We start from the raw sequence: 15,372 nt of genomic DNA, 5'->3' as shown, positions 1-15,372 counted from the left end.
TGTCCGCTCAAATGTTTTTGTATGCACTTTTTTTAAGTTATTTTGGAAGAGTATGAGCCTATAATAGCTCAGAACCATAAAAGCTCACTGCATAAAATGTTTGTTTAAAACGAAGTATACTTTACGCTTTGTCATGGCACAAAAACTGTGCAACTTATTATAAATGTAATTACATATTTGAGATCAGCATAAAAGCTTTTATGTGCAGCAAAACTTTAATTACACCAGGCTACAGATTAACACAACGGTTTTTCTTTCTTTTTCGAACCACATGTTTCCTTAATTGCAGACCTACGATCTTAGCTACTCATATCGAGCATTATTGTCAGTGTTATATCAACTTAATTTTATGCTCAAATATTTTCTCAGATTCCTCAACAATGTGTCACCAGATATTTGTTGATCTGAGGTGCAACGTTGGCAGGTGTAATGATTTTCTTCGCCAAACTCTATCGGGGAAAGCCATTGTAAAAAATATCTCGTGCGACTTTTGTAATCATGTCTTTAGTGGATTGAAATATGTGATAACTAGTATTTGAAGGTACAAGATATAAAGGCCTATCATATAGAGTACAGACTATGTGAAATATCATTGTCAAAGAAAATTGACACCAAAACTAAAAAGGCTAAGTCTACAATAACGGAGTCATTAGTCTACTGACTAAGGTGAAGCAGTGAGTCTGAGCGAGCTTGGCTTAGTAATACGTTGGAGAGTTCAAGCCTGAGTTCGTCTCGTCAAGAAAAAAGTCCAGCGAGTTTAAATGATCTCCTATTACTTTGCCAACTTATGGTTGCATATGCTCATACCCATATACTGGAACTAAGCGCTAAGTGCAAGATACATGTAAGAGGGAAAAAGACGTGTGGAGCGATTTGGAATGTAATACAGTGCTACGCAAGTTGAATGTATACAAGTCGCACCTAACGCCACACAGCATTGTACCTAACCCGCATGCAAGGCATTAACAGCAACAGCAAAATGAACAATTGTGCTACGTGCGTCATTCCAATTCTGAAACACTCAAGCACAGCTAAAGCAAGAGCCATAAAAGAGGTCGAGCAAGAATGACCTGATACACCAAGATGAGAGACGTTGAGTTCATTTAGCAAGACGGCATGATGCCCCTAATTAGAGGCATATATCATGCTTACTGATCCATTGGGGGGCTTCAAAATGCACACCAGTCCTCAAAGACCATTTAAAGAAATACTCTTGGTTGTATCAATGGCACATGGCAACGTGCGTTACCACTGAAGAATGACTTCATTAGCTTTTTTTTGCGATACAACATACTGATATTACACGCTGATGAAGAAAGCTAGAAACTAAATATGCACTGCTACTGTAAATAAGAATCTACCCAACACCGAACTGTCACACATGCCAATGCATTATTTAAGCAGTACATTCTTGGTGACGTGCTCAAGGATGCAGATACTGAGTGTTGACGCAGCTTATTCTGCAAGACTGACGTCCTCTAATGACAGCGGAGTGTTCATTAACAAAATATATTTCGGCGAGTGTTTACAACAAGTCAGTTATGTTTCCCAAGAGGCAGGGAATTTCAGGAGAGCCCACCATGCAACAAGAAAATATGATTTGGGTTCCACCTAGTTGCAATTATGCCCACATCAGCTGTGCTAGTACATTATTTTATCACAATAAATGTCGGCAATCTTGAGCTTTGTCTATTCGTGAAGTTGTTGACCAGTGAAACGGCCCATCTCCATAATTAAACAGATAGACGTGTTATACCTGCAGGAATTTACTTATGGGGGGCTTGTTACGCCTGTACTTCGTTCTTGCCGCCTGTCTTTTTTTTTTTGAACGAACGTGTCGACACACACGACAGTATAAGCTTTGTAATGAGCTAACAACATTCGCAAATAATAAATAGAAGCATGTGCACAAATTCGAATTCCACCGAGCGACATCGGCGACTTGAGTTCGACTGTGCGTAAGTTCTTTCTTTTCGTGGAGAGAAACCTTTCAACGGTTACGGTGGAGAACTGACAAGGGAGCCGAGAACTAATCAGCAATGTGCCTGGGACTACCTGGGCAACGGCTAGGTTCGAAATTTTCCTGCCCATTTCATGCAGTCTGCGCCGTAGTAGACGGCCGGCACAAGTGTCCACGGGCGCTTTTATGACTAACCAACCACGAGGCTCCGACATCGAGCGCGGCACGTTTTGCGCGCGGAGAGTCATTCAACGCGCAGTTAGGCTTATAGGTCAGCTTGCGCACTACGAAGTTTTTAATCCACTCACCTGGCCTACCACCTTCAATTTGATGTATTCGCAGTCGCCTTCGGGCTTGGGGTCCTGACAAATGGAAGTATGACGGGCTTTAGAATCGCGACGACTTTCGCCCCACTTGGGGCCGTGTTCTTGTTCTACCTCACCTGGTTTGCGTCGGACATTGTGCTTAAAGCGTCGGCGCTGTCGCTGATGTCGAAGCAGCTTTACTGCCAGCCGTCGGGTTGAGAAAACGGATACACACTCCAAACGGCCGCCCCCGATCCGCGAACAGACACACTGCGGCGGGTACTGCACAGATCTCGCGGTGGAGAATGGCGGGCAAACTTCGGTAATGGTTCGGTGTGACGTCATAGAACTATTGTCATAGAGAAAGGAAAAGACAAGAGAGGACACTCCGCGAAACCTGGCTTTAGGAAGTGCGTCAAGACGACGTAACGAACTAGTGCTCTCACCAAACGTCAAAGAGCGCAAGCGCAAAAAAAAAAACAGTTATAATCAATGCAACAGAATTGTTTTTAGAAAATAATAATTATACGCCCAAATTAGGTATGTTTTTTATACATAAAAACAATTTATTCAACACACTTTACGCGATTATTTTTCTTCAGCCGTACTGTCATAAACACCACCCACCCAGCGACAAGCCCATGCATGACTGACAGCGAGAAGCTTTCGTCGCTTTCGTCAACGTCGGCTGCGTCGGCGTTTTCGTGCGTGAGATAACAGGTGAGGCACGTTTTCAAGCGAAGCTTGTTGAATGACATGTTGTTGGGCTTGTTGGGTCATTTTTTCAGAAAACGGTTACACCTGCGCGAATAAGACACTATATGCAACAATCATAGAAAGATGCACACACACACGTTGCGCTTCGTGTGTGCGAGTTTGTTTCTTACGTGGCGTCTCATTCACGCAGTTGTAACCTTTTTCTGAAGCTTGTAAGGACGGGGAGGTTCGCTAAAAAGAAAGTTTGCGGCTCTATGCGGCGGCTAGACGGGAACATTGTGCAACGTATGCAGTATAGCAAAGGCGACGCGTGCTGCGTCTGCCACGGACGCGAGCGTCTGTGCGCTGAGCATAGCTGGGCAGCTAGGTCATAGGCTCGGTGCAAAATATTGAGAAGCGTTCGCTGGGCCTCGCAAGCTTCACAACGCGTTTCCCGAAGGCACGGAACACGAATAATTCTTGGTGTGCCGGAGGTAAATCTGGACTAGCCAAGTGGCCATCATCTTCGTTTCTTCGCTATCCTTGTGCCACTAGTGCAAGCTGCCCACAATTTTTTTTGACGTTTCCAATATAATTTTACCGCACAAATTTCAACTACAATTTTTCTTCCCAATTTACTGCTGATACTGCGTACGCGCGAAGGTGTTCTAAAGTTCCCAGGCCGCGATACCATTGCATTACAAGGGATAGCGGCCTGGAAACTTCTGAAGATCTTTGTACGTGGTCTTGACGTCTATCTTTGTAAGTCAGTTTTATGGGTCGGAGATGTATCACTGGTTTTGTATTGTGCATCGATTAGCTAATCATTAAAGGGGTTTGCTGGTACACTTATGACGTGCACATCTTTTTCGTAATTTGACAGCGAAGCATCCACTTACTAACATTTTCAGACCGCGCTGATGCGATGCCGTCCGGCGGTCCAAGCTACGGCAGCTACTGCTGTGTATCGTGTAGCTTCAACAATGGCAGAACCCACAAGAAGCCTGGGACGAGTTTCTTCCGCATACCACGGGACGGCAGGTGTGTTAAAGCTTTTGTATGGTTTGCATGTCTTTAGGCTTACTGTTCGTACTTGCTCAGTGAGGGTAACAATAAAAAATCACTATTCAAGCACTTCCCCTTTCAGCTGATAGTTCATTGCCAATGCAGGATGAAAGCATGGATGCAGTATGCTGGACGCGATGATCTCCTTAGTAAGCCGGCCAGCCTATTGTACGCAACGTACAGGGTTTGTAGCGACTATTTTTTACTGCTCAAAGTTTCATGGACCCTGGGCACACAAGGCTTACAAGAATGGCTGTTCCCAGTGTGCAACCAGCTGCACCATGTAAGTGATTGACTGAAACTCAAATATGTGCAATAGCAGCCACTTGTATTGAATCAGTGGCGACAGTTAACCGTGAAGATCTTTGTAGCCGATGGAAAAACCTCACTATAGAAGTAACTCTTGGAAAGTCTTAAAATTTGTGAATTGTGGGCTATTACCTTCCTAACAGCAGCTTTACATTTCTGTCGTTTTTTGATGCTCTTGACCTGCGCAACTTGTTTTGAAAGACTTTAAAGGGCTATTTCACATTATCTTCAAGCCTGAGTGCACATGTACGTATACCTTTCATCAGTGAAAGCTGGCATTGTTGATAATTCCAAAAATCACAAATTACTTGTTTTCTAGTTGGTGCCTTCTCTTTTCTTCCACGTTCGACCAATTTATGCGTTTGAAAGAGCTGTTTAAGTTTCCCCATGCTACAAGCTTTGTAACTTGTACCAACTGCACATATATGCAGGTTCTCTGAGCGTCGCTTCAAGTAGTGACTGTGACATGGCTGCAGAAGCTGCACTGCAAGGTGCGGATGAGCTTCAGTTTGTGTAATTTTAAGCCTCTTACTGACACATTGTCGTAATTTCATTTCTTCAGGACCTGCGGTAGAGGCTTCAAAAAGCGGCTCCCACACATTGAGGTGCCCCGATGAACAGGGTGCGTTCAGTGTCGCGATTTCTTTTTTTTTTTTACCCAAATTGACTGTTGACCAAACCTCTGCAGATGGCAGCTCCCTTCTAGCTGGTGAAAGAATTTCTGCTGACTTCGTCTTGCCGGAGAAAACCTTAACCAGTCGTTCAGCTGTCACAAACGGAACTTGTGTGACCGGTAAGTTGTATGTTCACTTCAACACCAGAGTGGATTGATATAGAGACTTCCGCAGGCCGCTCGCAAGATTGTTCCGACAGCACTTTCCGAGGCACTGAACAAGCTTCACAAGACCCTCCAGAAGACGTCTCCGCCAACAGCTCCACGCCTGAGTGCCCTAGAGAAAATGGTGACTATGCTTTTATTGCAGCTGTTTTTAATGTGCTATTTTATGTTTAGGACATTCTGAGGAAACTATCCTCAAAAGGACACTACGTGTGCACTTACAAAATGTAAGAGTGGGCTCTCAGTGATTTTCATTTTTTTGTGCATTGTCAACATTGTGAATGGTTTGTTTTTAGGTAGTGGAATCGAAAACTTTGCACCACAGAAAGTTGTGCACCTTGGGTCTGAAAGAGCGAGGAAAGTGCTCGTATGGGATTAGTTGTTCTTCGCTTTTACATCCATTTTTTTGTTTATTGCAGTGCGTTCCTGTGTGCCAGCGACAATGTCTCCATCAATGAAGTACAAGCAAACCATTAAACATCTGCAAGCCAAAGTAGCAGCACAGCGGAAAACTATCAAAAGACTGCGGAGACAGCCTCACCAAGCACCGTCATCGACTTCAAAGGCCCTTGAAGTTATCCGACCGCACGTCACCGAGGAGGTTTTTAAACTTCTTTCTGCACATGTTCGCTTGAGGCCCAAATGCAAGGGCAAGCGGTTTCCCGTGTGGTTCAAGAAATTTGCTCTTCACTTAAACTTCCGAGGTCCGCGAGCATACCGATTTCTGGCTCCATATTTTTCTTTGCCCTCCCGGCGTTCATTAAGGAGGTGGCTAGCTAATGTAAAGATGACTCCAGGCATAATTCCAGGAATCCTTTCTTTCATTGCAACAAATACTCAAGCTTGGAATGAACGGGACCGAGTGGGCGCTTTAGTTTTCGACGAAATAGCACTCAAAAAGAATTTGTACTATGATGCTGCAAGAGACGTTGTCCAGGGTTTTACAGATGATGGCACTCATCGCACTTCAACCATCGCTGATCGAGCACTGGTTTTTCTTCTTGTTGGCGTTTCGAGAAAGTGGGTTCAACCGGTTGCTTTTACTATAGGGCACACATCAATACCATCATCTGTTATGCATAACTTGCTGGTGTCACTCATTTTGGAGCTTAGGAGCATTAATATTGCAGTGAAAGCAGTCATTTGTGACCAGGGCAGTTCAAATGTAAGTCTCGCTAACCAACTAAGAGTGACTGTAGCAAAGCCTTTTTTTGAAGTTAATGGTGAGCGGGTATATTACATTTTCGATGTTCCGCTTTTAATTAAAACAACGCGCAATAATGTCCAAGCTCACAAGTTATACATTGGGGATGACATCGTTAACTGGTCGCACATTGTAAGCCTTTACCAATCCTCACATGAGTTGCGGTTGGGATTGGCTCCAAAGTTCACTGAACGGCAGGTTCATCAGAAACCTTTTTCTAATATGAAGGTCAGCAAAGCAACTCAGGTCCTCAGTGCATCAGTTTCGATTGCTATCACGGCAATGGTGTATGCGAAGGTGCTGCCTGCCTCGGCCATCACTACAGCTCAATTTTGTGATCGTATGGACAGGATTTTCGATGCCTTGAACAGCTCGAGTAAAAAAAGAACTTCGCAAAAGCTGCGGCATGCAATCATGAAAAATTATTCAGAGCTGATTGACTCCCTCCGAGGCCAGCTTCCCTGGATTGCATCATGGCAGTTTGTTGGCAGACGTCAACCACAAACCATCGTAGGTTGGCAAATTACAATTCAGGCAATTTGTCAACTATGGGACGACCTCTCCAAAAATTACAATTTTGAATACCTGTTAACACGCAGGCTTCAACAGGATCCTCTGGAGAACATATTTGGCCGCATTAGGCAAAAACAGGGTTGCAACACCAACCCCAATGTAGCACAATTTATTTGTGGCCTGAAGCACATCTGCATAAGAAAACTCTTCAAGCTGTCAGAATACGGAAATGTCGAGGATGATGAATATGACCTCCTTAAGGAGCAGCTCTCGCCATTCTCCCTAACCAGTGTGTCTCTTGTGGATAATGAGGAGTGTGGTGCACAGCCACAGCCTGACGACTTTCCCGCTCTAGACGATCTCTCTGAACTTGCGACCAACATTCACTCCCATATTATCGATGACTCCGCTGCATATTATGTAGCTGGTTTTCTCATCAAACACTTCCTTCGGAATGCATGTGACGGTTGCAGTTGCCCACAGTTACTGAAAGACGACAGTGAGACGCTTAAGGGTACCCACCAGTATTTCACAATGCTCAAAGCATACCACGTCCCCACCAAACTTTTTGGGAATCTCACTGTGCCATCAGAAGCAGCTTTTGCATACGTACAACAACTTGAATCTCACTTTCTTGCCATAATTGAGGCCACTGCACATCACCTGAAAGTGTGCGATGTTTTGTATCACCATCTGTCAAGTGTTGGCGATTTTCATTTCTGCTCTGCTGGGTGTCGCGCGAAGTTTCTGAAAATGTTTTGCCGGGTTCGTTTATGTTGGCATGTGCGTTTTGTGAACCGAAACTTAGATAGGGTTAGGTTCCAGTCTTCAATCTCAGGCATACAGCTTGACAAGTTCAAAGGTTAGCAATTAGCGGCGGGTTTACACTAAAGTATTCGAGTTGAGCTGAATCCTGCAATAGCTTTGTTATTACTTCGTTACAGCAGACTTCATTATGGTCTTATATGCTTATATTCAGTTCAACTCGACTAACCACTCCTTCGTTGCATACAAGGTTTTGGTTACCCGCTATGAGGAGTAGGGACACTGTGTATTCGCTCGAAGTGATTTGCATAACCTTAAAAAGAATGTTGGGTATCCTGTCTGTATTTTTGTAGCAAATGCGGGCGAACTGTACACTTTACTGTGGGTCGCTTGGTCACTGTGTATGCTTTATCTCTCCAGCTCAAGTAATATATCGATAACAAAACCGCTTGTTGAAATGTGTTCGAGCGGGTAAGGAACACAGTATGAAGTGGGCACGGTTCACGTTATCACGCTTTTTGTATTTTAGCTTCTCATCAACCTTCTCATCTCGCCCATCAAAATTTTCAAAAAATACCCAAACTTGCAGCGTTTGATGGGACTGCGGACGCTGTCATTTTATTTTTATATAGCTTGTGAGTGATAACGTACGATGTAGAGCCTTTGTGAAAAATAATGAGCCAAAGTGGTTTCCTTCTGCTATTTATTAGCCCTGTAATACCGCTCTCGTAGCACCAATGGACCATATGCAAAATTGCTTTGTGCTCTGGCAACACTGTGCATTTTGACCCCGCCGCCATTTTAATGTGGGCGAGCGGTCGACGGCAACGCGTTCGCTAGTACGGCCGTACGACGCCTGAACATTTATTTACTTCACTGCGCTGAGCTACTGTGGTAGCCTCAGCAAGACGTTTCCCAGTGCCCGAACATGTGATGTGGACAAACTGTTTAGGAATTTCGCCACATATATTGAATGACACTGTAGCGGACTTAATAAACCAGGCTCCGACGTCATCCAAGCAGCAGACCAAATCTTGTGCCTTCGCCGTGGAAGCGTACACCTTGCCGTTGTCGGTTGTGACCAACGCCTGTGACACAAGGTACGTAAGCGACGTTTCTGAAAGCATGCAGTGCTTGTCCTTTTGGAGCAACGTACAAATAGTGCCGCCGATGTTAATGTCGTGCGGGTGTTCTCGGCGAGGTCGGTCATGTCACTGCGTGTTTCTTTCACTGCACGTGCTCGCGTGCATGGATAACTTGTCATTATGGTTTTGCAAGAGGAGGCTATGTTTTAGCGTTTATTTTTAGCATGTCCAATCAGCCGACGTGGTCGCATAGGAACTTCGCAGCTGTTCCGGTGGTTCAGCGTGCATGCCTCGAAAGACATGGCTCGTACTATGAAAACAGTTTTTTGCGCAAACAAATTTCACGTCCGCACATATGCAATACTGGTCTAATATTAATGTGCTGCCTTTACGAGTGCGCATGCTGCTTTGTATGAAAAATGACGTACGCTAGTTTGTTCACTAAACATTTAGACTAAACGGGTCTACAAGGACAGCTAGAAAGAACGGAACTGATCCACCACAAGCGCCAATGTAAGTTAACAGGGAGACTTCTTAAAAACCTGATTCATTGGGTGCACGTTGGTTCGGAGATTTTTATTGGCATGTGGTTTTCCAACTCGTGAATAAAAACCAGTGTTTCTGATGTTGCACAAGAGGTTGTTCACATCGAAGCACTTCATGCAGGTTTTGTACTTTTGCACTGTAACGTAAGCTGCGCAGGGATATTCCCGAATGACATAGTCAGTGCTTTGTGGAGAGTAAGTTGCATAATCGTGTTGCTTTGCATAAAGCTGTCTTGGCCAGTGCCACGACAGCTTTATTCGTACTTGTGATATGGCACTCGGTAAAAAGATGGCAAGCTTGACTGTGTGCAGCTTACAAAGTTCTTTTTTTTGTTGTTGTTCTTACAGTCTCGGAATTGTCTATGCACGTGCCACGTGCTACCGAAGCCAGAAGAAGAGTGGCCGGCCGTACAAAGTCTGCTTGGCTTTGAAAACTGACAGTGGAGCAGTGGCTGATTCTACTTGTGAGCGCCCCGCTGGGAGTGGTGGTGCGTGCAGCCACATTCTTGTGGCTCGGCGCGTCCTTCTTCTGCTGAAGCAGAAGGGCTTCAAAGAGGCACCACCAGAGCTTTCATGCACAGAGTTGCCACAGCAATGGAGGCACCCCCGACGACAAGGCATCAATCCCATGGCCATGCAGAACATGGACTGGCGGAGTCCACGTGAGGGTGGCATGGACATGTCAATGTCACCCTTATTCGCTTGCATTAAACACCCACGGTCCGCCTACACTGAACACAAAGCGAGTTCACCAGGCGAAGTGACACTACTCGACTGGCTGGAGCGCGTCTTCTCGACTACTAAGTATACCCCACTCGAAGTTACACCGACCGCTCATTGCATCCTCCGCTGCGTTTCTAAACGACACTTTCATAATAAAGCACCGTTTTATAAAGACCCGTGTCAGAGCACGCGTCACTGTCTGGATCGTGGGCGCGTCCCCGCCGCCGTATTCAAAGCGTTGCCAACGCCTCTGGCGCGAACGGATGGCAGACGACGTAACTCCTTCGCTAACTGCCCATCCGTCGCATTTTCCCACGTGCACGAAGCCGGAGTCCGGCTCGCATTTTCCGTCGCAGGCGGAGTGCTGTCCGAAAAGCCCAGTCACCCAAAGGTGTTGTGGTGAGCTAAGAGGAGGCCGTAGACAATAAAATTTCTCTCCCGCATCCGCCCTGCCAGACAGACAAAGGCGCGTTGCGTGTGAAAAAGCCATCAGAAGTTTATGGTCGCCCGCGCGTAGTGGTCAAGCCTCGCCAGCATAAAAATGGCGGATATGGTACCTGCTAGGTTCACTAGATGGCGCTGTTAATTTCGCATATTGCCTATTAAGGTCCACAATTCTGGATAAGTGATGGCTACAATCTATTTTAGCTTGCAAGCGTCACAGCAACACCCACACGCAAATCACTTGGGATCTTAAGTTTTTGATGAAGGCGACGCATAAGAAGAGCCACAAGACCTGCCAGTGTTGTAGCGTAAAGTTTCTTTCACGTAGTGAGCAAGCTGCAAATCCCTACCTTTCTGAGGACAAGCAGGCATCAAGTCTGCTTTTTTTCATTTTGGGCTAGCTGTTCTTAAGCACAGCCAGCACACTGCACCTTTGCCTTTCTGCTATATTGTGTTGTGTGGTTTCTGTGCGCTCTTTTTTTCTATGCATTATTTCGGTTAACCCCAGGCGTGATTCGCGACTTCATTGCTGTGTATAAGTCACTTCTTCATCAGCATTGTGCGCTGTGTTTTTGCCATAGATCCTTACTTACCCACTGGCCCGGTGTGTCATACTTCACCAGCTTTGCGGCTTCTGCCAACTCTAGCGATGTGTGCGTTGCCTGTGTTCTCTCTCTATTTGTTACAATATTTGTTACAATTTATTTGTAAGGTGAGATGCATTTGTTGTCTACCTTTGTCATATTGTGCTTTTTATATTCTCGGACTCTACCTTGCCTTTGAATAAAACATTGCGGATACTCTGTCTCTTTGACTGATATATACATTGATCACTTGTTCCAAAAGAAAAACACAAGCGCGATGAATAAAACCGTAGTGAATTATCATTACCTGCATGTCTTTTTATTATAACTTAATCAAAATAAAAATTGCGTCACGACCGATTCGCACGAACCACAAAACAAAACAGGGAATCGCTAAATCAAAATGACCTACAAGAACTATCTATTTGGGCGATAAATAGTGGTCTGAAATCATGAACTTTCGTCATAGCCAAACGTCGGTTATGCAAAGTAATTCAAAATTTGCGCCAGTGAAACCGAAACAGGAAGCGCACGCCACTTGCTCTCACCAACCACCAGGTGTGCTAGGGTCGATTGGGCCGCTGGGGTCTATGGGAGTGTCCGCTCTTAACCTTTTTTTTATTTCTCTATGCTATTGTTGCTCTGTGGTCACGACCCTAGTGACGTTTTCAAGTGCGCAACACTTGAGGCGTTTTCTTTTTTTTCTTTTCTAAAAGAGCCAATTGCACTTTAAATGAAACTGAGAAAAACGCACCACTTTTCTTCTACTGACAATATGGTTGGACCTGCATTGGCAACTTCTTGCCTGTATGTTCCTCTGCCTTAAGTACCACAGGTCTATAATGTGGTTAAGATATACATAGCCAAATATCCTCAGTATTGTGCAGTAAAGTTTGTATTTGGCACATATAGATTGAAACATTTCATTTGGACTATAGTTAGCATAATTCATAGTGTTCATGTGATGTCACTTTCGCCGTTGCCGCCATCTCCCGCCATGCCCGGGTACCTCGCTGGGTACCCACAACAGTTTGCGTTCTGCAGCGCGGTTTGTTGAGGCTCGTCATCTGTTGCTGTGCGCGATGTTTAGAGAGAAGGCAGGCGGTTTTTCGTTGTCGTGCTTTAATGAACTCATCTGATCAGGACGGCCTTGCTCGTTCACTCGATACAAGACCGGAAAATCAAAACGTGTGACATGTTTACCAGTCACCGCGTACACCGGCTGCCCGCCACGATCTGCGAGGTCCCATTATCTCGCTTTCACTACAAATTGCGTGGTCTAAGAACAAGTGCAAGCTCAGGCTCTCTCGAGTCCCAATTTTAAAAGTGGATGAGCAAAGTGCACAGCTCTCACCGAAAACGAGTCACCGTGCAGAGCTAGGCAAGTTGAGAAGAGATATATTATTAATAATAATTTTAATATATTTCTGCGGCCCACACCACCTAAGTAGCAGTGCGGCTCCTCGAGTGTTTTAAACAGTGCTGATGTTAAGCGTCTTTGATTGGAATTTGTGGAAACAGCCAAGGAATATAATATGCAAGGTAGAGACTTTGCGTGGTGCGTGCCGCGCTGAAGCCGGTCACTTTTCTTCGCGTAGGTTTTGACTCATTTTTTACCTTGTATATTTTGTTGTTGTGCGCTAATGTACAGTAGAGTCCCTGACAATGACTCAGACCGTCTAAGGGAATCAATCAACCAATTTTTAAAAACCTGACCCTCCAACTCGAACCGAACGGCTGTACTTCAAATCGCGAGTGAACGAATATCGTTTCGTATCCATTTTCACTTTTTTTTTTAATGCAACACCCGAATTGGCGCGATCGCCTTCACAATTTTAACCGCCTCCCTAACACGCTGACGGTGCACGCAGCAGTCGCGGAGACGCGGGCTAGTTTGTATATACAGTACCTATCTCTGTTTGCAGGTATGTGCTTGGATATAGCACTTCCCGAAATGAAGTTACACCTGAAGACGCAAATATCACCGGTTCTTCAAGTCATTTTTGTTAATATGCGCCAGTCAAACATGTCGGTGTTTTTCAGAAAATCGCAATGTGCGTTCTCAATTTTAGCTAATAACTTTCGGCAAAGAGAACACCCTGACGCTCAGCTCGCTCTTAGTGGACTGCTATATCAACTTGCCTCCCCAGCAGCTGATAATTGCTCAAACTTGCATCGTTAGGCAAAACTGAACGGGCGCATGCACGAGGAAACAACACGGCAGCGGTCAGCCACGGAGTCAGTAGGTACCCGGTCAAGTCGGCCGGTGGCGCATTTCGAAAGTGACGAATCGGCGCTGCGTGACGCACGTGCACACTATGTAAAACAGTTCGAATGTATGGTATAGCAACATTTCGCAATAGAATTACCAACATATTTGTGCTTCCGTCGGGGCAGTGCTTCGACGCATGGCGGCATATGGGCGTAATGGCGATTGCTAGACTTCAATAGCGAGTGGTCCTTCCTGGAAAAAGGCGCACCATTATAAACTGTCTTGTTCCTGGACCTTGAAAAGTGTTCCAGTTAGTTTTATGCTATGCCATTTCTGATCACTTCTTCTTTGGACACCCAACATCTTTATATGATGCCTATTTTATTTCAAATATACTGTGTTGGAGTGGATGGAGGACTAAATGCTGTTGCATGGAGGACTAAATGCTGTTGCGCTAAAGTAAAAAAGAACCACTAAGATGAAAAAAGAACTAGGCAAGTCAGCTTCTTATCCTTTACAATCGAGGTTTGTCATTGAACATCATGTCCTTCAGTAAGTGCCAACTCGGGCTAGAAAACCGAATTGCGGAACGTATACATGATAACAAAGCAACTAAGACACAAATGAAACATTTTGGGTGAGACCATATTGGTTGTTTTGATTATGCTTGTTAGAGCAGTGCTGGTTTAATGAATGTGGCTCACTTTTATTGAAACGGTCGGAGTACTTGGCTCATTTTTTACTGAAAACTGCCTTTTTGAGCTAATGTTACAATAAGGCATTGCCACATTTTAAGTATAATTCCTCTAGAAATTGAAGATTCTTAGGCATGCTTTAAGTTCCAGTGAAATTTTGCCTATTTCAGTTTCTGCATTTGGCTCTTTTAGAAAAAAAAAAAACACCATTTGTTTCACCCTAAGAAACACTTCTTGTTGGTTCACTGAAGTCACGTTTCGCACGTAATTTTATTTATTTCTCTCTCTCTCTCTCTCTCTCTCTCTCTCTCTCTATATATATATATATATATATATATATATATATATATATATATATATATATATATATATATATATATTTAAGTTCCAGTGAAATTTTGCCTATTCCAGTTTCTGCATTTGGCTCTTTTAGAGAAAAAAAACACCTCATTTGTTTCACCCTAAAAAACACTTCTTGTTGGTTCACTGAAGTCACGTTTCGCATGTAATTTTATTTATTTCTCTCTCTCTCTCTCTCTCTCTCTCTATATATATATATATATATATATATATATATATATATATATATGTATGGGATATGGCACAACGGGAGCGTTGTCAACAAGGATAAATATATTTCCCAACAATTTCGGGAGGGGTCCTCCCTTCATCAGGGGATGAGTTATACTGACATGAGCTCATGTCATCATAAACTGTGGCAGCAGGCGTGCTTTTTTTTTTACCTGCTTCGTGCAGTTTAGTTGAACCTGGAATGGCTGGCACTGAAGAAGTTTCACGATTCCAACCGTTCAGCAGCCAACATCACTGAGGCAAAGTGGATCTTGAAGCTGAGGGATGCTCGTTGTTCCATGTAATGAAATGTAAAGTTGGGCGGGTTGGTTTGAAGACATTCTTGGTAACATTTTGGCTCAACTCTAGCTCAGGCCATTTTAAAATTGTAAAAAATGGAATCACTGTGTCTTGTTTACGAAGTGCCTTGTTGAAGTCATGCATTTCCACCATGAATTTGGCATTTTGACGTCCAATCATCCGCATGAAAATGGCTGCATACCCAGAAAATTTCGTGAGCAGAGCAGTCATAAAGATTAAAATTTTACAGAGTGGTCCGGAGCACGAGTGTACAAGAAAGGCTTCGCAACCAGAACCCTTTGCTGTTTTACCTTACATTGGTCAGTTTTCACATAGGCTGAAGCATATAGCAAATCGTTTTGGTATAGACATTGTTTTTAGTGCACCAAATAAGGTTCAACGCATTTGTCATAAGGTGGACAAAAAATTTGACAAAGTTAAGAAAAAAAGTGTTTGCCTTGCAAAAGAATGTGGAAAATTTGTAAGGTGCAGAATAGGGGTAGTTTATTTATTGCCGCTAACTTGCATATATATATATATATATATATATATATATATA

The 15,372-nt window shown here is 44.0% G+C and overlaps 2 protein-coding genes across 2 annotated transcripts in view; one reads left to right on the top strand and one right to left on the bottom strand.

Moving 5' to 3' along the window:
* The window catches only part of LOC119178701 (small ubiquitin-related modifier), a 33,375-nt gene extending 30,724 nt beyond the window's left edge, over positions 1–2,651 (bottom strand). Inside the window, exons 1-2 of the mRNA XM_037429932.2 lie at positions 2,403–2,651; positions 2,269–2,322 (exon numbers count right to left, since the gene is read on the bottom strand). Of these exons, the coding sequence (XP_037285829.1) occupies positions 2,269–2,322; positions 2,403–2,420 (72 nt within the window). The 5' untranslated portion in view covers positions 2,421–2,651. The remainder of the gene's footprint in view (positions 1–2,268; positions 2,323–2,402) is intronic.
* A 5,937-nt stretch (positions 2,652–8,588) lies between these two features.
* LOC119178378 (uncharacterized) lies at positions 8,589–11,252 on the top strand. Its single transcript, XM_037429582.2, has 2 exons — positions 8,589–8,755; positions 9,634–11,252. The coding sequence occupies exons 1-2, from the start codon at positions 8,589–8,591 to the stop codon at positions 10,409–10,411; spliced, it is 945 nt and encodes a 314-aa protein (XP_037285479.1). The 3' UTR covers positions 10,412–11,252.
* The last annotated feature ends 4,120 nt before the right edge of the window (positions 11,253–15,372 follow it).

The sequence above is a fragment of the Rhipicephalus microplus genome, chromosome 1 (assembly GCF_043290135.1).
Source record: "Rhipicephalus microplus isolate Deutch F79 chromosome 1, USDA_Rmic, whole genome shotgun sequence".
NCBI classification, from domain to species: Eukaryota; Metazoa; Arthropoda; class Arachnida; order Ixodida; family Ixodidae; genus Rhipicephalus; species Rhipicephalus microplus.
Note: the sequence above shows the minus strand (reverse complement) of the source record. Positions and strands in the feature narration are given on the sequence as shown.